This window comes from Lucilia cuprina, chromosome 4 (genome assembly GCF_022045245.1).
Source record: "Lucilia cuprina isolate Lc7/37 chromosome 4, ASM2204524v1, whole genome shotgun sequence".
NCBI classification, from domain to species: Eukaryota; Metazoa; Arthropoda; class Insecta; order Diptera; family Calliphoridae; genus Lucilia; species Lucilia cuprina.
In genome coordinates this window covers 16,161,516-16,183,804 of record NC_060952.1, presented here as the reverse complement: position 1 = coordinate 16,183,804, position 22,289 = coordinate 16,161,516, and the positions used below count along the sequence as shown (strand labels likewise).

General features: G+C 28.4%; 5 protein-coding genes across 5 annotated transcripts; 4 read left to right on the top strand and 1 right to left on the bottom strand.

Moving 5' to 3' along the window:
• The first annotated feature begins 4,456 nt into the window (after positions 1-4,456).
• LOC111690656 (T-complex protein 1 subunit alpha) lies at positions 4,457-7,332 on the top strand. The gene is made up of 7 exons (XM_023453183.2): positions 4,457-4,653; positions 5,017-5,170; positions 5,226-5,313; positions 5,377-5,610; positions 5,672-6,240; positions 6,334-6,514; positions 6,586-7,332. Exons 1-7 carry the CDS (start codon positions 4,581-4,583, stop codon positions 6,952-6,954), a joined length of 1,668 nt encoding a protein of 555 aa, XP_023308951.1. The 5' UTR covers positions 4,457-4,580; the 3' UTR covers positions 6,955-7,332.
• Positions 7,333-8,671: 1,339 nt separating this feature from the next.
• Positions 8,672-9,713, top strand: LOC111690658 (paramyosin). Its single transcript, XM_023453186.2, has 2 exons — positions 8,672-9,032; positions 9,102-9,713. The coding sequence occupies exons 1-2, from the start codon at positions 8,841-8,843 to the stop codon at positions 9,591-9,593; spliced, it is 684 nt and encodes a 227-aa protein (XP_023308954.2). The 5' UTR covers positions 8,672-8,840; the 3' UTR covers positions 9,594-9,713.
• On the bottom strand, positions 9,701-10,974 carry LOC111690659 (probable prefoldin subunit 5). The gene is made up of 3 exons (XM_023453187.2): positions 10,734-10,974; positions 10,450-10,659; positions 9,701-10,035 (listed from the first exon to the last, which is right to left on the bottom strand). The coding sequence occupies exons 1-3, from the start codon at positions 10,827-10,829 to the stop codon at positions 9,856-9,858; spliced, it is 486 nt and encodes a 161-aa protein (XP_023308955.1). The 5' UTR covers positions 10,830-10,974; the 3' UTR covers positions 9,701-9,855.
• Positions 10,975-11,929: 955 nt separating this feature from the next.
• LOC111690660 (ATP synthase mitochondrial F1 complex assembly factor 1) lies at positions 11,930-13,003 on the top strand. Its single transcript, XM_023453188.2, has 3 exons — positions 11,930-12,240; positions 12,298-12,622; positions 12,698-13,003. Exons 1-3 carry the CDS (start codon positions 12,002-12,004, stop codon positions 12,959-12,961), a joined length of 828 nt encoding a protein of 275 aa, XP_023308956.2. The 5' UTR covers positions 11,930-12,001; the 3' UTR covers positions 12,962-13,003.
• A 2,766-nt stretch (positions 13,004-15,769) lies between these two features.
• On the top strand, positions 15,770-21,860 carry LOC111690664 (synaptic vesicle glycoprotein 2B). The gene is made up of 8 exons (XM_023453192.2): positions 15,770-16,173; positions 19,466-19,628; positions 19,687-20,115; positions 20,176-20,283; positions 20,346-20,478; positions 20,536-20,819; positions 20,885-21,012; positions 21,085-21,860. The coding sequence occupies exons 1-8, from the start codon at positions 15,861-15,863 to the stop codon at positions 21,117-21,119; spliced, it is 1,593 nt and encodes a 530-aa protein (XP_023308960.2). The 5' UTR covers positions 15,770-15,860; the 3' UTR covers positions 21,120-21,860.
• Positions 21,861-22,289: the final 429 nt, after the last annotated feature.

Here is a 22,289-nt window from a genome sequence, read left to right as displayed (position 1 = left end):
TGTTTCCATTAAAATCATTGAATAAAAACAATAATTGAAAAATAAAATTACTAAACAATGTATTTCCTTCAGAATAACTATTACAGATATCTACTTCTTTATATACATATGTATGTATATTCCAACACGACAACATTGCATGTTTATAAAACGCCCACAATAAAAAAAAATTATAAACAATGTCTAAGCACACAAACACACACTTAACTATTAATGTTTGTAATTTTGTGTATATATCTGTAGATGTTTAAAGCAATACACATGTATAACAATGATGTTATGGAAGGTCCATTTGATATCAAGGAATATTTGTGTTCAATTACATTATTTGTTAAACATGCATGTGAACACCACCCAACACCAACAATAAACAACCACTACAATTACAAACGGTTAGACGTACTACATCAATGACAATGACAGTACTAACAACAATATATAGTACGTTTGCATGTAGGAATGTTTACTACAACAAATAAGTAATATAAAAAACGACAAAGGGAAAAATGTGTAAACGGTTTGTTGTGTGTATTATTTCAACTATTTTCCTTTTTTCTTTCTACTCACGAACTTTAATGTTAAAGGTATAAACAAATATTTCTCTTTTTTAAATGAACTTTATGACGAAACGATACTTTCCCCCTTTCATTTTTGTCTGTATGTCTGACATCAAGTGAAAAACCACTAGAAGAATATAAACATATTTTATTTACTAAAAGGGCTGTCTTTACATACTTACTGCTGGTATACTTTCTATGTATCTTAGTGTCGTCACTATAATTTACACATAGGGAAATACTTATACATATTAAGCTAAAATAAAATCTTAATGCTTAATATTTTCAAAATTCTCAATATGTGAATAATTTCATTTAACTCCTACAGTGCGTATGGTTGATATTTAATTAAATAAACAATTCGTATACGTCTAGTGCCACAATCACCCATGATAGCAAGTTAAAAATAAAATTTCTTTAGTAATTTAATATTTTAATTTTTTATTAAATTTTCATATTTCGATTATTTTTTATTATTACGCTATTAATATATCGGTCACTCTCCACAAAAGAGCAATAAAAAATATTTGTGTTGCATTTTATAAATTCATTCATTCTTAAAGAGATGTTAAAAATTAAATAAAATTTACATGTTGTTGTAGTAAACCAAAAGTAAATTGTGTGATCGACCGTAAGCTGAAGATAGTTTTTTATTACCAAAAAAAAATTTAGATCTGATGAATTAAAATGTCCGTCTGTATGCCTGCAAATATTGAAATCAAACTAGAGGACATAGTTATCAAAATTATTGAACATAATGATTTTTATAAAAATCAATCCATTGTTTGCATAGTCCCTACATAACTGTTAACTCGTAATTTTAATTAAACTCTCATAAATATGTTCATTATGTATACAACAGGTTTCCTACAAAAGTGAGTGCTTTTATATTAACAATTGACATATAAATATTAGTTTTTCGAAATGAAATTTGGACCAAATTTTTTTATTAAAATCAGTAGTACATGGCCTATAACTGGTCCTTATTCCCATCGTTACATAATTGATAACCTTCTTATTATAACAGTCGGGCATAATTGACTATTCTGGTTATTGTTTTATTTTTTTTTTTTTGTTTATTTATGTATTTAAGCTTTTAAAAACATATATGCACAGATACATACAGTAAAAAATAACCCTGCAGATCTCGTGTATTTCTTCTTCTATAGGCTTACTAGATTGTTTTTTGTTAGTTCAGTTAACACTTTCTTTTCTAGAAAAAGTTACTAACTACTCCTTAGATTTCATGGGTATACAAAGAAGCGATTGATTACTTTCTCTTAAGTGTTAGAGTTCTTACACAGTTATAAAACTACTTGCTACCTTTATATTTTAATGTTTGTATATGTTCTTGTGTGATAATTACACACAGCTGCATTAATAACACAACACATGTATAAGCATTGACAAACACAATATGTTTGTATTTCCGGTTTTATACAAACTATTCTTCACACTATGGTGGTGCATGAGGTGTTAAATATTTGTACAAAAAATTAAAAAGTACAATTTCCAAGTTATACAAAACTCTCATATGTTTTTATATTTGTGTAATTTTTTATAAAATCGGATCATACCTATAAACACCGACATTTTTGTATGTGATTTACTTATTCCGAAAAAAAGTTTACCTGAAAAGGAAAAAATAAAAGTTATGTACTTTTTCTCTGTTGCCATAGATTTAAAAAGGAAATAATGTATTTTTTTAATATGTATATGTGTTTTTCGTAGGTGCTAAAATGTGTGTGTACGAGGCTTTATCCACCTACACACAATATGTACATATTTATTTACATTTTACTTAAAATCTAATGTATTTTAGTACATACATAACAACAAAGTATATTATTATGTCCTATGTGTTTCATATTTTTCTAAATTTTTCTTTATATCTGACGCACTGTTTGTGTGATTTCCCCGTGTCAGTTATGGCTTCTGGGGAATATTTTACGTGTTATTGTATTATATCTATTTGTGTCGAAACAAACACCTTCATTAATGAAGTCTAACCACCAAATATTTCAAATTTTTTAAACATTGGATTTATGTCTATTAAATATTTTTTAATGTTTATTTAATTTTAAACATACACATATACATATAAGAAGTATGTTTTGTCTAATAAATACTTCATAATACACACAATTTAATTAGATTTATTTTTTACATTTAAAAAAATGCACTCAAGTTGGTTGGTTACGCTTTTAACGCTATCTAACAACCATATACAGATAACAATTGGTATCGTCGCCATCTATTTTTAAAGACTTTATTTATGTTAATTTAATTTGAACGTCCTTTGTGAGTTTCTTACATCTGTATTATTATTATTTACAACCCTCCAGAGGTATTTATAAAGTCGTTTATTAAAATTTACTTTTACCTGTTTGAATTTCATTTTTATTTTGGGCTTATTTTAGTAAATACATTTTGAGAGTTTTTTAAATTCGAATATCATTGTATTTTCTGTTTGTAATATTTCTCTTAATGATTATTTTTACTTGGAATTTTAAAAACATTTTGTGACATCCATTTATTATCAACTGCAGTTTATACATACCAAACCTTTTGTTGATGTTATTTCCTAAATATAAAAGTAAGTAAAAACTGTTACTTTCCTTCCCTGGTTTGCTTTTTTATGCGTTCTTTTTAAGAGAATTTTAACATTCTCTTTTTTTATAAAATTTTGCTGCAACAAAGAACAGAGCTTTTTCAATATATACGAGCAACCCCCACTTGTTGGACGTAAACATTGTTACCATCAATATACGTAAGAAATGTCCGGGACATATAAAGAACAGGCAGAAATGGATAGATAGATAGATAGATAGATAGATAGATAGATAGATAGATAGATAGATAGATAGATAGATAGATAGATAGATAGATAGATAGATAGATAGATAGATAGATAGATAGATAGATAGATAGATAGATAGATAGATAGATAGATAGATAGATAGATAGATAGATAGATAGATAGATAGATAGATAGATAGATAGATAGATAGATAGATAGATAGATAATTGAAGGGTTACGTCCAAATTTCAAAATTTCATACCGATGACACAAAAGTTGTTTTTATACCAACAAACAAAACCTTAAAATAATTTTGTTGGTGCGTGACTCGGCTACTATAACGCTGTGTTTTACAAGGTGAAGCAAATTATATAACATATTGCATGGCATCATTTTGCTATGAATTTTAATGATTTTTGTATGCAAAATTAGTTTACAAAACTAAATTTTTGTTTTTTACCCACATTTTTGCAAAATTCAAAGGTATTTTTACCCAAATTTCCTATTTTACAAATTCGAAAATAACTATTAAACAATTGTGTCTTAAACATGTACTTTTATTTTTTATAATGCCTCTACTAAAATTACAAGCAAAAGTCAACGAGAACATATACAAAAATCTAAATGGTGTCATGGGGTCCTTAAAAAAAATTACCATCCAGACTAATATTTTTGACTTTGATAAAAAAAGGAATTGAAAATTTCAAAAAAAAAAATAATTTTTATAATATTTTTTTTGAAATCCCAAAATAAAACACGTAATCCCCAATTTTAAGACAAATCCCCACATCTGGCGACAATGTATTCAGATAATGGGCAAGTCAATTTAACAGCTGTGAATGTTGTATACAACGGTCAATTTGGCAGAAGACCAAAAATAGGGATTAATACAATTTTAATGTTATTAGAATAATTAAAATTTATAATTAAATAAGTAATTATTAACATATTTAAAATTATTCTATATTTTTTGACATATCTATGCAACTTTTGTTGTTTTTATAGAATTGAAAATTTTCGACGGCGGCATCTTTGAAATTTATTCGGCGGCTAGGCTTAGTCGTTTAAAGCCGAACCGGCGCAGGTCTCTGTCAACACATTTTATTCCAGAAGAGTATTAACAATTGTGAGTCAGGCGGTTTTGTCTTTGCAGCAGTAGAAAATTTTCAATTAACTCGTTTTTTAAACAATTTCATAAAAACACTTAAATAAATTAAGCAATCATGTCTACAATGGCTACTCCTTTATCCATAGCCGGAACCCGTCAGTCGGGTCAACCCGTGCGTACACAAAATGGTGAGTTTTTCAGCAGAAAAAGAACAGATGCTTTTTGGGTTGTGTGAATATGAAAACTTAAATGAAAAGGTGCAGCCGGCATGGCTTAAAAGTTGTAGTTTTTGAAGAATCACATGTGTTAAAATATACCCAAAAAAGCAGTTTAATTTTAATTAGATAAAATTTGTTTATGCAGTAAAAATTTTAATTTAACAATACTCTGCAAATATTGTTTAATGGCAAATTTATTTGAGGTTATGTTGTTAATTCTTTGTTGGCTTCCTAGGTGGGAGTCTGTCTTTCATTATGCTTGTTTATAGAGTGACGTCATTTTGGAATATATATCTTGAACATAATTTTTACTTTTATATCTTTTTTGTATAGTTATGGCTGCTAGTTCCATTGCTAACATTGTTAAGAGCTCTTTGGGTCCAGTCGGCTTGGACAAAATGTTGGTAGATGATATTGGTGATGTTACCGTAACCAATGATGGTGCCACCATTTTGAGATTATTGGAAGTTGAACACCCTGCTGCTAAGTAATTAAAAAAATTTAATGAAATTTATTTTTGTTATTGATAAAATTTGTTTCAGGGTCTTGGTTGAGCTGGCTCAATTACAGGATGATGAAGTTGGCGATGGTACCACTTCTGTTGTCATTTTGGCTGCAGAATTACTTAAGGTATAATAGTTAATATTTGCTTAAGAAAACTAGTTCTACTTATAGCATTTTTTTTAAATTTAGAATGCTGATGAATTGGTTAAACAAAAGATTCATCCCACTTCAATCATTTCTGGCTACCGTTTGGCTTGCAAGGAAGCTTGCAAATACATTTCTGAACATTTGACTGCTCCCGTGGATGAATTAGGTCGTGATTCTTTGATTAATATTGCCAAAACTTCCATGAGCTCTAAAATTATTGGTGCTGATGCTGATTTCTTCTCAGCCATGGTCGTCGATGCCGCTCAAGCTGTCAAGGTACAGTAATTTTCTTTTGTTATTCAAACATTATTTTTACTAACTTTAAATCTTATTACAGATCACTGACCCCAAGGGTAATGCCGCCTATTCCATTAAAGCCGTCAATGTTTTAAAGGCTCATGGCAAATCAGCCCGCGAATCTCTTTTGATCCCCGGATATGCCTTGAACTGCACCATTGCTTCCCAACAAATGCCCAAAAAGATTGTTAATGCTAAAATCGCCTGTTTGGACTTCTCCTTACAAAAGACCAAAATGAAAATGGGCGTTCAAGTTTTGATCAACGATCCCGATAAGTTGGAAGGTATCCGTGCTCGTGAATTAGATATTACTAAGGAACGCATCAATAAAATTTTAAGTACCGGTGTCAATGTTGTTTTGTGCTCCGGCGGTGTTGATGATTTATGCATGAAGTATTTCGTTGAGGCTGGTGCTATGGCTGTTAGACGTGTTAAGAAAGCTGATTTGAAGATTATTGCTAAGGCTACTGGTGCTGCTTTCCTTACATCACTCACTAATATGGAAGGTGATGAAAGTTTCGATGCTTCCATGGTTGGTGAAGCTGCAGAAGTTGCCCAGGAGCGTATCTGTGATGATGAGTTGATTCTTATCAAGGGTACTAAAGCCAGGTTAGCTTATTATTGTTTAATTAAAGAATTTGTAAAACAATTTTGAATGTTTTTGTTTTTAAGTTATTAATAATTAATATTTATAAATTTTAGAGCTGCTGCCTCTATTATTCTGCGTGGTCCCAACGATTTCTACTGTGATGAAATGGAAAGATCTATTCATGATTCTTTGTGCGTTGTTAAGCGTGTTCTGGAAAGCAAGAAAGTTGTAGCTGGTGGTGGCTGTGTTGAAGCTGCTTTATCCATTTACTTAGAAAACTTTGCTACTTCTTTGGTCAGTTTAAGACATTCTTAGAAATATAAAAACTAATTCTAAATTAACCTAAATAATTTAAATTTTTACAGAGCTCCCGCGAACAATTGGCTATTGCTGAATTTGCCAAATCTCTTTTGGTTATTCCCAAGACATTGGCTGTTAATGCCGCTAAAGATGCTACCGATTTGGTTGCTAAATTACGTGCCTACCACAATTCCAGCCAAACTAAAGCCGAACATGCCGCTTTGAAGTGGACCGGTTTGGATTTGATCGAAGGTGTTGTACGCGACAACAAAAAAGCCGGTGTTTTGGAGCCCGCCATGTCTAAGATTAAGTCCTTGAAATTCGCCACAGAAGCCGCTATTACCATTTTGCGTATTGACGATATGATCAAATTGAATCCTGAAGAGAAACAAGGCAAAACTTATGGTGATGCTTGTGCTGCAGGCGAACTTTAAATTTAAAACACTTTCTTATTAAGTTTAGTTGAACATCATCTTCGTTTAATTGTCTTTTTTTCTCTTTTAAGCATTTAAATCATTAAACAAAAAATACACCTTAAAATTAACAATTTAATTGTTTTAAAAAAACAAATCACATTTTTTTCTTTCATTAAAAAACGTTGTTTTTTCCTAATTTCGTATTTTTCCTTTTTAATTTAATTATAAAATTCTACAAACTGTATTAACACACATATTTCATAAAACAAAAAAAAAAAAACAAAGTACAGAAATCCTCTAACTTGGTGTTTAAGGACAACCAGTATAAGAAGATATGGATTTTTAGATAAAGAAACAACTCAAAATAAAACACGCTTTTTTAAAACATACCTAAAATATTGTGCTTTTATTGGGATAATTACGCAAAAAGGAGTGTGGGTTCGAAATTAGAATCCAAATAGTTTTTTTTTTAATGACGCGAGAGTTGTTCCCCAACTAAGACCTGAATTAAAAGTGATTTAATTTCTTTAATTTTCGTTTGTAGAACTTGAACAGCAAACATATACAGTAGTCTCATAAAACCAATCACTTTGGATTTCATGAGACCTATCTTCTTTTTATCGTTTAAAAACTATTAATGATCAAAATATGACAACATCGATTAAAATGTTAGATTTCAAGTTATGAATATATTTAAATATAAGAAATTGATTTATGTTAGTTATTGGTTATTTGAACGTAAAAAGGAATTTTATTAAAGTAGTTCTCTAAACTATGAGATGAATTCATTATCAAAATCTTGTAGGATCAAATATGATATTAAATATTGAATATTTCACTATATTTTCAGTCTTGTTGTGCATTTCAAGGTAAAATAAATAAATTATTGTAAGAAAATATTTTTAAAATATTAAGAGTATATTTTGAGTTTTTTACTGCATATTTTTAGCGCTTAATCCCTGCGGTTTCCTGCGGTCATTCTTTAATTTCAGCTTTTAAATTTATTTAGACCTAACTTTACATTTTCGAATCTTTAAAAATAATATATATTCCCGGATAAGAAGCATGCATGCGAATAAGGGCGCCAAGACCACTTTGACACATCGTCTTGTGTAAAACAGAATGAACACACGTAATTCAAATATTTTTTGGTTAATTGTAATGTGTTCAATTTAAAAATTATTTGAATCATGCAAATAAAAAGTGGAAGATTCTAATATTTCAATGTTTTTTTCTCAACTTAAAAGTTACAGAACACGGGCACAGATCATACAATACTAGCATTCTTACAATCAATAAAATTTTTCTTTTCGATAACTCCACCAGCACTTCGATATGTTAATGGTATTTTTTATATCGATTGCTGTAGAATGGCCCATTTTATAAAAGCATTTAATTATTGTAAATAATTAAATTACACACTATTATACAATTATTATGTTAAAATAAAGTTATTTCATGTTTTGTAAGTTTTAAAAATTATACTTTTGTGTTCTGTTAAAAAATAAATCTAAACAATTTTGAAATTTGTTTAATCTTATTTTCATCCATAACAATACTTTCTTCAAAAAAAACTAAGCAAAACAAAATTCCAAAAAGATTTATGTTTATAAATGATTTTCAACTTAAATTTATAGCCCCACCCCACCCTTCACCTGAAAACAAAATTATTGTGATGAAAATAAAAAGAAAAACGAATGAAAATGAATTTTCACAAAAATATACACATAAAAAATGCGCCTAAAAATAGAACATGCAACCGAAACTACGTAAAGAAAGTCAAAAGAGAAAAAATCTTCATTCAATACACACGATATTAGAAAAAAAGAAAATCTAAAGAAATTTTATAAAAAAAGAAAAAAGCACATTTCAGTTAGACGAAAAACTATTAAAAACCGTTAAAAATGGCAGAAAATAACGCTCAATCGACAGGAGATATTAACAATAATGAGCCACAGGAAATTGTGGAAAATCCTCAAGAAAATCCAAATAACAATAATGAATTATTGGATATGGTATTCACATTGGAAAGTGAAAAACAACAATTGGTAGAAGAATCGCGTAAACGTATAGGAGCTTTGCGTAAAGATTTAGAGGTTAGTTTTTCTCAAAGAAAATATATATAAAAATTCCAAAATTTATTTTATTTACTTGTAACTTTCCAGGAGTCTCTAAGTGAAAATGAAAAACTTAAGAAAAAGGTTAATCAATTGGAGCAATCGCTAAAACAATCCGTTATGCTAGGTGGTGTAGATGCACCAAAAACCAAGCAAGATCAAGAGGAATTATTGCTAAAGGCCAAAACTCTGTTGTTCGAAAAAACTAAAGTCAATAAACAGCAAGAACAACAGATTGCTACTCTAAAGGATCAAGTTGAAGCCATGAAAGACGTGGTGCAGGTAACCAAAGATATGTTAAATTTGAAGACAGCTGAATGTGAACATATGCAAACCCGATTGGATAAATCACATTTGTGGATAAAAGCAGAAAAAGATAAATGTCTTATCACCGAAAAGAAATTGGCCATATCAAAGAGTGTTTACGATAAACTTAAATCTGAACACGAAATTCAAACAAAAATTCATAGAGAATTGAAAGAAATCTATGAGCAAAAGATTAAACTTTTAAATGACACAATAGAAAAACTTAAAGAATAAAGAACTTATTTAATTAAATCAAATTATAAGTTAAAATTAGTAATGTTGTGCTTAATTGTTGTTAGTAGAAAATGAAACAAATAAATTTATTTATAAATAATAAACAATTTTTGTTTTGTAGATTTTTTCTTAAGTGTTTTTTATTTCGTTTTAGGTTTGCGACTAAACCTCTTTTAAAAGTGTATTGAACATATTGTTTGTTTGTTTGTTTTATGAATGAAAAATTTGGAGTCCAGTGTTTCTGTTGTGTGTATTTTTAAATTTAAGCAGTTTGTTGTTGCTGTTGCATTTGTTTAACGGCTGCCATTTGTTTCATTTCAATCACTCCTATCACAGCATTCAAAAAGCGACTCTTTTGAATTTGAATCTTTTCGATTTTTTCAATTTGTTCTTGGACATATTCAACGCGACGTTTGAAATAATCCTTAGAGCCTTCAAGATTCTATAGAAAAAAAATTAATACAGATTTTATCAAATTTATATTTTAAATGTATAAAAATTTGTTTTTCTTAGTAAATATTTGGAGTTTAAGTAGTAATATAACTAAACGTTTTTGTTGGAATTAATTAGAAAACTTGATATCGTATTGAAATTCGTAGTATGCGAATCATTTTTCTAGAAGAACCTGCAATGTTGCTATAAAACTATCAATTGGGGCTGGGGACCTATACTTTTCCAAAAATTTACACATGTTTCAATTTTTTTAAATCCTCCCCGGCTCCAAAAATATTAATTGTACAATTTGTAGAGAACTCGTTAAGGTATGATAAAAAAAAAATATTTTTTTTAAATATGAATCTAACAATAATTTTGGTAACATTCTAAAAATACCAAAACAAAAGTAAAACCTAATTACCTTCTCAACATAGTAGCCAGTACCAACATCAATAACAAAGTTGTCTAAATCCTTAATGCGGCCGGGTACATACATACTGCTGGTCAAGGGTACAAGAATTTGACGATTATTCCAATCAGGTTGAAAAGATTCTAAAGCTTCCTTCGAACTAGCATATTTAGCTTTGCAATTGTACAAAGTTTGTAAAGACTCCTGAATTCCACTGATTTCCTAAAAGATTTATTGATATTTTAATTCATATTTTTAAGACATTCAATGGAAAAATGTTTTCCCACAACACTCACCTGTTCAAATTCTTGTCTAATTTGTACCAATTGTTCCAAACTTAAGTTGGCTAAATTGATTTGTTCGGGTTTATTTGTTCCTTCACTGGATGACATGGTTTATTTGTTAATTAATACTCTAGTTATAAGGAAATTTGCAAAACTTGTAACAAATGTTTTATTTTTTGCTCCAAAAAATTACTTTTAATATTTTTAGAGATCTCGTGTGTCATCACCAAAAACCAATGTTGAACAGATTTTATGGCGTCGGCGCCAAACTCTTGAATGTCAACGCCGGTTTTATAGCATCTTTTTGCCGGTATAATGCCGGAATGTAAGTTTCTATATTAAAACAATTAAAGCAAATCTAATTTCTGCCATTATTGGTCACAATTTTAAAATTAATAAAAATTAAAAGAAATTATCAAAATTTCTAGGGAAAGTTTTCGTCAGCGTTGGAATTTAAAATTTTGATGACGGCCTACGTTTTCCGACATTTCAACGGCACAGAATTGTGAAAAATTAATAAATGATATATCACTATTATTGCCAAGTATAGAAAAAATACTTTTATCTAGGGCGGACCCCAACGTATGTACATAATTTGTTTATATATGTTTATGTAATTCGAAATTATTGTTCTATATCTTGATTAAAAAAATAAAATAGTATAATAGGATTCAACTCAACTGGTGCTGAATATTTTTGACAGTAAAAAGAGATGATAAAGGAAAAAATGCTCTTTCATAATTAGTTTAAAAATTTTTTAATACATATATTTATAACCGATATTTTCAATATAGGCTAAGTTATTGGAAAGTTATTTGAATAATGAATTGTTTACAAAATATTAATATCAATCTCCTGTTATCGTTAAATCGCTTAATAATCTGCCGTTTAAAATTATTTTAGAATATACCCATATTAATGTTTACTTTTTCTTTTTGTCAGTAAGTAATATTAAAATTTTCAATATAAATTTTAATCCAAAATAAAATGTTTTCAAAAACTCATACTTTTATTTAATTTCACGTTTTAGTAAAGAACGCAACTCTTTCTTTTTTTATTTTTTTTTAATTCTATATATTCACTGATGGCAGAATAAGTAAAACATGTTTGTGTGCCACTGTTACTACTGTAGTCTCGGCCATATTTAGTCACAATAAACATTAAACAGCTGATCACGTTTGAGTGTCCCAATCAGATATGCATGTGTTGTGTAATTTGACATTTACATAGAACAAATTATAAAAACCCTCTTTTTGGGCTGTTTATTTTTCAGTGAGGGAATGGCTTGTACTAGAATTCCATTAAGATTGTTGGGCGTAAATAAAATTATTGTCAGAACTGTAACAATGTCAGCTCAAAGACGTGCCGAAGAAGCTTTAGATAAGATCAAGCAGAAAAATCCCTACTTTGATAAGTATGCTGAAAAAATAGCCAAGTTACAACAGACTTCTCCCGAGGAATTTCTAGAAAGAGTAGATAAGGTAGCCAATCCCATTAAGGAAGGCAAATCACAATCGAGGTTGACAATGTTTCAAATTATAAAAAAAAACTTGTTTTAAACGATTTCAATTTACAGGTCCTACTCGGAATTGTTGAATCCAAAGGCACCCAAGGCACAAGTTGAAGCTGAAATTCCCCACAAAAAACTAAGTGATATCATGAAAATCGAATTGGTTCAAGATAAAACCGCTGAAGAAATCTCCAAAATATGGTTTGAATATCACAAAACAAAAGATGTTTTGGCTGCCACCTTGACTGTTCAACAATTTAATAGTTTAATGGAAAGAGCCAAAAAACATCCTATCTTTTTGTTGCCTTTGCCCAGAAGTGAAGGTTTTGAGTTTATTATGTTGCAATTTGCGAATAATACTGTACATTTTACACCTTTATTGGCATACCAGGTATATAAATGAACTTGTTTTTCGGAGGTGTAACTACATACATATATAATTATGTTGTATTTTTTGTTGTTATAGGTCCATGCCGAAAACGCTCCTGAGTGTTTGACAATAGTGCATTACACTGAAATGAGTGATAAGGGTGTTATTTTAATGCGTGGCGAATATGACTCTAAAGTTTTGACTGCCCAGGAGGCTCAATGTCTGGTCAACGAATTGCAAATGTTTTATTGCATAAATGATGAGGCCAAACAAAAACTTTTGGATACCTTCACCAACAAACCAGATGAATTTAAACACATGGATTTAATTAAGGAGGTAGAAAATATACAACTTGTTTAAATTGTTTTTTGTTAAAAATGAATAAAGAATTAAAAAAAACAATAATTTCAATTTTAAATTATCCAAATATTAAAACCACTTCATATTCTTAAATAACAACAAGACTGTTTGTTTCCATTTCATACCAAAAATATACTAAATAGTGAAATTTTCATAGTAGTACATACATAGATTACTTTAATAATAGTATGAAACAAATTTAATACAAACAAGAATTTATGTCGTATAACAGATTAATTAAGCTTAATTAAGAGTTATAATTTTACACGACTTTTATTTCTGGTGTTACTCTAGGAATTGTTTAAATTCATTGAAATGAGATCAATGAATGAAGGAACTTTTTATATTTCAACCATTCTGATTATTTTAGTCCAAAACATGCAAGTGTTGAAGCAATATCGATATTTTATGTTAAAACTAATAATTCCTACTGTAAATTATGTTAATTCATAAAATAATTTAATTTAAAACGTAATTAGTATTCACATTCATTCAAATTGTACCTAATTTCAATTGTTTTTATTTTCTAATTTTTTGCACAGTGAGAACTTTTTAAAAAAATAGGAGAAATAAACAAAGCTTTTATTTGTTTTGTAAGATTTAACTTTATTGTAATATGAATATTTATTTTTATATTTTTTATTACACATTAACTGTTGTTGTATTAAAACGTAAACAAATGAAACTTTCCGTTTTTTCTTAAATTTAAATAAATAAAATTATAATATAAAAATTGTAATAATTGCAGAATAATAAAACACTTGACAACAATTCATCAGCATCATCTGTGATCAAAAGTTTTAACTATTTTATTAATAGAAGTGAGACAGTTGATCTTATATACAAATTCTGTTTTTCGAAATTTTACCGTTATTTAGGGATCTAAGGCTGATTTTATTTTTCTTACATGTTAATGTATTTTTGATGGGAAATATGAGTGATATAATATTTTTACTATTTTCTTAATTGGAATGTTGTAAAAGCTCTACAACAAGTTTTTCAGTATTTTCAAAATTTGATCGTTATTTACGGATCTAATTTTGATGGGAATTATGTGTGATAGAAAAAAACTTCTAAAGAAGTAGAATTTACACCATGGAAGTACTGAAAAAGACCTGAAGAACTGATAATTTTAACACAGATTTGTCATTGAAGGGATTTTCTTTTTATTATGGGTGTGAAGATAAATTGTAAATTTATTACCCTAGACACAAACCATTCAATTAACAGGGATTTGTTTAAAGTTAACATAACATTGCTAAAATACAGTTAAATAAGTCTGGAGTACCGGACAAGTTAACAGAGCTCTGGTAAACGTTAACATATCTCTGTTAAAAATTAAGTTATTTTTTAAGTTTTTATCGATTTATTTACGAGTTTTAATTTCACTTTCGATCGGAATGGAATTCTGTGACAAGCCTGATAAATCGACATTTGGTGGGTGATTTGAGTGATCACATCAAATATTGAAATATTACTCATAATACTTCATGGAAGTACTGAAAAAGACCTCAAGAAGTGATGATTTTAACACAGGCTTGTCAAAGAGGGATGTACTTTTTATTTAATTCCAAATATAAATATAAATAATATTAACATTAATAAAATAGAAGAAAATTGTTTATCTCACAAAAAAGTAAGAACAAAAAAATATATTCTGCGTAGAAAAAATAGAATTACTTTCGTTCTTCGGAAGTTCTTAAACATCACTTCCACAGGAGTACTTCGCTTTATTTTTGCTAGGAAAATGCAATTTCAGTGAGGGTCTTGAGAAGTATTTTTTGCATTTTTGTACAGTGTCAGTGTTTTCAAGTTATTTAAAAAAATAACAGGTTTTTACGATTTAAAGTAACAAAAACATCCGTTATTATATTGACATTTGAAAATGTAGGTCAAAAGTGAAGTTATCATGACAGCCAAGTGACAATTAACTGAGTTATATATAGATCTTTATATCTTTGAAAAGAGATGAATAGATATTTATCAAAAGTAAGATTTATGTACTCGTCACAAGGACTAACATTAAATGGATATGACTGTCATGATATTTAATAACTCTCAACTATAAAGAAATATAATTTTATAATCAGATAATTGCAGGTTAACTAAAAACATGTAAATAATTGTAATTTATAATAAAACCTAAAACATATATTATAAATAATATTGAGTAAAATTTACTATAATCGCCATAATTAAATTACGCATTTAAATGACTAACCACTCTGATACAAATTGACTTCAATCAACATCCAACAACATCTTCCTCAATAAATAATTTTCAATTTGTGCTCAATTCTATATTTACTTTGTTATCTGTAAACAGACAGCCACATTTTTACAATTAGTATATCTACCAATTCCGTACCCCCGAACCCGATAAACAAAAGAAAATATTCTAAAATATTTATTTAATATTTTTTTATTTTGTTATTAAAATGGCAGTTGCAAGTTGATGATTAAAAGAAAAAATTTTACATTTCAAAATTTATCTTTATTATAACTTGACTAGTAGTTGGTTGATAAAAGTTGGTAATTCACAGAGCTACAACCAGCGAAATAAACACTTAAAAACTTTGCAAATTGAAATAATAAAAAATGATAATCGTAAACGATAAAAGACTTTTGTCTTTGACGTTACTGATCAAAACAACGGTTGTTGTAGGTAGATAGATTCTTACTAGTAGATGCTTTCATTTAAGTTGAAAATCAAACGCTTGATCAGTTTGAAATGTATAGCAAGTTGGCAAAGTTCGTTTAGAAAAGAAACGTTTATAAAATATAAATTAAATATAACAAAAAGTTAAAAATTTTGTGTGCAAATGATAAGAATTTAATAAATATTAACCTAGATCAGTTATATTGAAAAAAATTTTGTTAAAAAAATTAATAAAAAAAAATGTCTTCTATTAATAAAGATATTAATACTAATGAATCTCAAGTGCAAAAATCGATAGTGATCGCACCGCGCCTTTCCGTACAAAGCAATGGAAATGGTTGCTTAGATACGGAAAAAAAATTTCTCTATGAAGATGTCTTAGATTTAATTGGTTTTGGTAAAACTCAATGGATTGTACTTTTAACTTGTGGTCTTCTTTTAATGATGGTCATTAATGAGACAATGGGTATGAGTATTATTACCATTGCTTCACAATGTGATTTTGATTCGTCTTCCATGGATAAGGCGATCGTGAGTGCTGCTGCTTTTATAGGTGAGTAAGGTGAAAGGAAATGATCATGAATAAAGTCTTAAACATGTTTTTTTTTCCTATATACATAAGTTTTTGGGTTTTATTTTTTTTGCGGGGAAGTACGTACAGTAGATCTAATAGAGTGTTTCACAAATCGATATTTAGAATTTTTATTAAATTCCTAATAACCAGGGATACAAAAATATGCAAATGAAATTTTGCGGAGCTTTGAATGGACAAGGTATTTATACGTTTTTAGAACAATTTTGGTATCCATTTTGTAATGCATATTTTAGCATAATTTTGCATAAATAAATTCTCATAGCATATTGTGCATATTTTATGTCTTTTAGAGCATATTTTATGCTCTATTTTTTAACATTTCAAAACTGTATTTTTATTTTTATTTACATTTATTTTAAAAATTGTTCTGCGTGTTTCACAAATTGTCGTTTGGAATTTGTGTCAAGTGACTTTTCTAAAGCCAAAATGACAAATCCATTAAGTACTTAATTTTCTATCCCTGTTTAATAAGTAGTTTAATACAAGTATCATTTATCTTATTGGATTATGGCTGAGCTACATATTAAATCCGTTAATTTTCTTATTGGGTTAAAAACCTTATTTAACTCAATCAAGGCTAGAGGGAAAATTTATACATAAAATTCAATTACTAATAATTTACTAAAGTCTAGCGATAAACTTTTGATCTAGGGTGTAATGTAATTATTTATTTGTAATTAGAGCACTAGAAAAATCAAATAGTAGAACAGTAAAACTGGAATTGTATTAGAAACGCAATAAGAAATAATTGTTAATGTCTAACAGGCTCTATTTAAATAAACAAGATTTTCTTTATTTTTGTTTAATTAAAATAAGAAAAATCCCCAAAAATAAACTTAATTTAAGCTGAAGAAAGATTTTAAAAAAGTATCATGTTTATAAAATTTGCTAACTATTTTTTGTTCAATCATGTTTAACTTACATGATTGACAAATTTATTGAGGGCAACATATAAAAATCCCCCACTTTTTGTAACACATAATTTGTAAAATTTTTTTCAAGGTAATTAAATAATAGCAATAACGTTACATAAATATTTTATCTTAACATGTTTAGACTGTGTTCTCCCTGACATTGAACTTTATCGATAATAAAATTAACATGTTCTAATATTTAAACCCTACACCACTATAGTGGGGAGGGTATTATGTGATTGAGCTGATGCTTGTAACGCACAGAATTATTGGTCCTAAACCTATCTTAAAGTATACCGATCGAATCAGAAGCTCTTTCTAAGTCGAGTCAAACAGCCAGCCCATCCGTCTGTCGGGTTGTCTGTTCATGTACACTTTGTGCGCAAGTAACAGGCAGCAATTTTCAAGCGACTTTGATAATTTGAATCATACTTGCTTTTCAGCCTATTGAGTATGAAATCGGTCCATTATTTTACCTATCCCCTATATAACCGGGTATTAAAATTCGGCGTTTTTAAACAAAAAGTACTATCGGCTTAACTAATTTATTATAAAATATCAACCTTTTCCCAACTTTTTGGCCCTAACTACCATAAAAGCCTTCTTTAAAAAATTTGTTATTCATTACTAATGGCTTAATTATGTACATCGGAATTTTGATAAAATTCAACATATAAGTATCGTTATGAAAAATAAAGAATTTCTAAAATATACTCATGGTGTAGGGTATCATGCACGACTATACTTTCCTACTTGTTTCAATTAGAAAATAGATCTTATAATTGATAAAGACTTAAGACAAAGGATACTCTATACATCTAATTATAGACAATCTGTTTTATCAAGTGTTAATTATTACTTGTATTAAAACAAATAATATACAAATGTATTTAATATATTGTTTTAACAAATAACAAAAATTCATTGAACTGCGAAATAAAATATTAATTATAAAGTAACAAAAGCCAGGTTATTATTTAAAATAGTTTAGATATTAATGTAAATTAATAACTTTTATTCATAGGAAATATCCAATAGTGAGATTTTGTAATTTAAAAAAGCTACGAACTTACTATGATAAATAAAAAGAGTGAAATAGCAATTGATAAAAATAATCGATTTAAACAATGAATTATTTTATTATATATTTTTTAAATTATTTTCCAATTCAATAGAATACTATAGCATTGAAGAAATTTATATACTTTCAAAAACAAAAAAAAAAAAAATATATATATAATCTTATTGACATTGACATACTGATAAATGATGAAGTTGTAAAAACATTAGAAAGAATCAAAAGATATTTAATTTTCTTTAACGTTTTAACCACAAAATTAAGTACATTTAGAGTGCTAAATATTTGCAAAATATTTCTGGGTTTATATTTATCTTGTCACGAGAGCAATTTTTTAATCAAAACAAATATTTATATTATTTAAACAGATTATCTAACATTAAAGTGTCATAAAATGTGGTAATGTTTATAGGAGCTTATGTTTATAATACTTTTAAATATTTTATCCAAAGTTCTTTTGTTTTAAATTTTTGCTTTAACTAAACAAGAATTATGCGACATACATATCATAAATTATTATTACGTCAATTTGATTTAACAGTGATAAAGACTCATATTTATAAGACAAATTTATAGTCTAGTCTATTCCAAAGTATAGTCTATAGTCTATTCTATAGTATAGTCTATAGTTGAGTCTATATAGTCTAGTCTATAGTTGAGTCTATAGTCTAGTCTATAGTCTAGTCTATAGTCTAGTCTATAGTCTAGTCTATAGTCTAGTCTATAGTCTAGTCTATAGTCTAGTCTATAGTCTAGTCTATAGTCTAGTCTATAGTCTTGTCTATAGTCTAGTCTCTAGTCTGGTCTATTACAATATCCATTTTTAAAGTATTGTAATATGAATTACTTGCGGGTTTGAAAGGGTTTTGGTTTAGAATTGTAATAAGCAAGAATTCTATTAACAATTAAATTCAATTTTCTTATAAAATACTGATCTTTGGTTGAGAGAATTAATGGACCTATTCAAGCTTGTAAATATTTAAGTTTAACTGAAACAACAACAACTACCTTTTAAACTATTTACTAAAATAATAATAGTAATTACATGGAAGCAAACATATCTTAGTTAAGTACTTACTACTTGTATGCTTATCTAACTATTTTCATTCATCATACCAGATAGTAATTAAAACGACACGTGCATGTTGGCTTGGAGCATTCGTAGTACATTGACTTAAGCTTTTAATTACGCTCATTAAGAATTATAAACAATTTTAATTTATAAAAGATACATATTTTAATTTTCACATTCACACAGGTATTTTATGCTCTTCATACTTTTGGGGTTATCTATGTGATACGTATGGCCGGAAACCGATTTTAATGTACACTACTTTAATGGGCAATCTGGTGTCATTCATATCCATATTTATAGCAAACTTTTGGTTTTATGTCTTTTTAAGATTTGTGGTGGGAATATTGTAAGTATATTAAAAGTAATCTACAATTGTATCATCTGATCAAATTCTTTAATTACAGTATTGCTGGTGCTTCCTCCACTACGTATGCCTTTTTGGGAGAATTCTTTATAGCCCGCCATAGACCGGTTGTCATTAATTATGCCAGCATGTTTGTGAGTTTGTCCATGACCTATGTTCCAACCGTGGCCTGGCTTGTCTTGTACATGAATTGGTCTTTTGAAATAACAGATTCCTTTGTTTTTCGTCCTTGGCGTTTGTTGACCATATTTTACTTATTACCGGGTTTTATAGCGGTTCTAATATTATCTACATTACCCGATAGTCCCAAGATTTTAATGTCTATGGGTAAATATGATGAATCTTATGAGGCGGTTAATTGGATTGCTAAACGAAATACTGGCAAATGTTTGCAAGATTTTAAGGTTTTCAAATTATTGGACGAAACAGCAACGGAGGGCGATAAGATATTGCTTACCTCGAAATCACCGTAAATTAAAATGAAACTGAACTTTAATGGGGATTTAGTAATGGAGTTTTTTTGTTTTAGATCTCAAGTTTTGAAACAAATGTGGCGGGAAACGAAACCATTGTTTAGAAAGCCTCATGTTACGAATTTCCTTATATCGTGTACTATCATGTGCGGAGTATTTTTCTGGTAAGTTGGTAAAAAATATATTGTTTTTTTTTTAAGAATAGATTGATCATTATTTTTTTCAGCAATTCCGGCATGGGTCTGTGGTATCCAGAAATACAAAATCGTTTAGGCAGCTATACAGATGAAAATAAAATGACTATATGCCAAGTGATTGATGCTTTTATCGATCAGCAAAATCAAAATGAAACAGAAAAGGTAGATTTAAAAAATTTATTTCTAATGAAATACTAAATACTAATGCCTCTTTTACAGATCTGTGACGATACTATCAACACTAAAAGTTATATAGATTCCATAACTTTTGGTGTAGCCTACATAGGGGCCTACGTTATATTGGGAATGATAATTAATCCTCTAGGACGTAAAGTAACCATAATGGGTCTCTTAACTATTTCGGCAATATGTGGTATAACATTACATTGGCTTTTGGAACCTATCGCCATTGTGGTGTGCTTTATATTGTTTTTGGTTCTACCCGGTTTATGTATATCGATATTAAGTGGAGCAGTGGTTGATTTGGTGCCCACACATTTAAGGTTTGCTAAATTGTTTGCAGTAAACATTAGAAAGTATTCATTATATTGTTTTTTATTTCTTTTAGGGGCAAAGCTGTGTGTATTTGTCTAATGTTGGGTCGCTCGGGTAGTGTTATAGGTAGTAATATTATTGGCAGTTTATTGGAAAGCTACTGTAGTATAACATTTGGTGTTTTCTATGGTTTAATACTAGGTAAGTGTAAACGTTTGTTATATTTCATATAATTTTGTTAAATTTTCTAATAACTATTATGTGATTTTCTAGTGTGTTGCTTGTTAACATTTACGCTGCCCATTTAATAAGTATGTTATGGAACTTTTATAAAAATCTCATTAGTTTAGGATTTGTATTAAATTTAAGCACATTTTTTTGTATGTATTTTTGTACTGAGTAGATATTTATAAAAATGAATTTAATTCTCTTTATAAAACAAGAGAATAGTACAAAATTGTTCTTTTAGTTTATAAGCTACAGCCATATCGGAATCAATTTAAGTTATAAATTGGAATCGCAATATATGCACCAGACACTTAGTGTGTAATGATTACATAAAGTATTTTAGTACATCAATTACAAGTAATTGTAATTGTTTAAGCTTCAATTACAGTTACTTCAAAAATGATTGTAATTGTAATCATTGCTCCCATTTCAATGTAGAATTTGATAAGTTAAGTTTATTTGAACTTTAATTGTTTTAAAATTCAAGAATTTCTTTTGGTATTTAAAGCTGTGACGTTATATTTTATTTGGCGCTATTGTTTGAAGACTTTTTGTTTATTTAATTGCATCAGATGTTTTTTTTCAAATACGGACGAATTTTTAATTGAAATAAACATTAACAGTACATCGGGAATTGTATCCATTTGTATATGTTAATTCCTAAATTACCAGATAAAATTTAGATAAATACCTGTTCTGCGCTTCTTCTGATAATTAAAACAGATTATATATTTATCCCAGCACATTTATCATTATTTCAAAAGTAGCAACTATGGAAGTGCTGTTTAATGACCTCCAAAGAAGCGAAAATAATTATATGTTTTCGTATATGCTGAATATATTTATTTGTTCTTATTTTTGCACTTCTGTTTTATTAATTGTATTAATGTTAATATTTATGTTAATACAAATGCACTTCTTTCTTGAGAATGACTTCAGAAGTAGTGAATTTGGAATTAAATAAAATTGACATCCCTCATATGACAAGTCTCTGTTCTTCAGGTCTTTTTCAGTACTTCCATGGAGTAAATTCCTACTTCTTTTTCACTTCTTTGGATGTTCTTTTTTTGCTGGGTATATATTTCATTGGGAATTCATAAATGAATTGAATTGAAAATTATTGAAACAGTAAAAACAATTTTTGCGCCACTCATATCTCAAATTCTCCAAAACGTCTGTCTAACAAACAATAAGTTAGTGGATCGAGTACTTGTTAATATCAGCAGATTTTTTCAAAAGCCTTTTCCAAA

Excerpts from the sequence above, each read along its gene's own strand:
- LOC111690664 (XM_023453192.2), top strand. The coding sequence starts at position 15,861 with ATGTCTTCTATTAATAAAGATATTAATACTAATGAATCTCAAGTGCAA. Across the intron at positions 19,629-19,686 it reads AGATTTGTGGTGGGAATATT|TATTGCTGGTGCTTCCTCCA; the intron begins GTAAGTATATTA and ends CTTTAATTACAG. Across the intron at positions 21,013-21,084 it reads TTTCTATGGTTTAATACTAG|TGTGTTGCTTGTTAACATTT; the intron begins GTAAGTGTAAAC and ends GTGATTTTCTAG.
- LOC111690660 (XM_023453188.2), top strand. The coding sequence starts at position 12,002 with ATGGCTTGTACTAGAATTCCATTAAGATTGTTGGGCGTAAATAAAATT. Across the intron at positions 12,241-12,297 it reads GAAGGCAAATCACAATCGAG|GTCCTACTCGGAATTGTTGA; the intron begins GTTGACAATGTT and ends TTCAATTTACAG. Across the intron at positions 12,623-12,697 it reads CACCTTTATTGGCATACCAG|GTCCATGCCGAAAACGCTCC; the intron begins GTATATAAATGA and ends TTGTTGTTATAG.
- LOC111690656 (XM_023453183.2), top strand. The coding sequence starts at position 4,581 with ATGTCTACAATGGCTACTCCTTTATCCATAGCCGGAACCCGTCAGTCG. Across the intron at positions 5,171-5,225 it reads GTTGAACACCCTGCTGCTAA|GGTCTTGGTTGAGCTGGCTC; the intron begins GTAATTAAAAAA and ends AATTTGTTTCAG. Across the intron at positions 6,241-6,333 it reads ATCAAGGGTACTAAAGCCAG|AGCTGCTGCCTCTATTATTC; the intron begins GTTAGCTTATTA and ends TATAAATTTTAG.
- LOC111690658 (XM_023453186.2), top strand. The coding sequence starts at position 8,841 with ATGGCAGAAAATAACGCTCAATCGACAGGAGATATTAACAATAATGAG. Across the intron at positions 9,033-9,101 it reads CTTTGCGTAAAGATTTAGAG|GAGTCTCTAAGTGAAAATGA; the intron begins GTTAGTTTTTCT and ends GTAACTTTCCAG.
- LOC111690659 (XM_023453187.2), bottom strand. The coding sequence starts at position 10,829 with ATGTCATCCAGTGAAGGAACAAATAAACCCGAACAAATCAATTTAGCC. Across the intron at positions 10,660-10,733 it reads TTAGACAAGAATTTGAACAG|GAAATCAGTGGAATTCAGGA; the intron begins GTGAGTGTTGTG and ends TAAATCTTTTAG. Across the intron at positions 10,036-10,449 it reads CTGGCTACTATGTTGAGAAG|AATCTTGAAGGCTCTAAGGA; the intron begins GTAATTAGGTTT and ends TTTTTTCTATAG.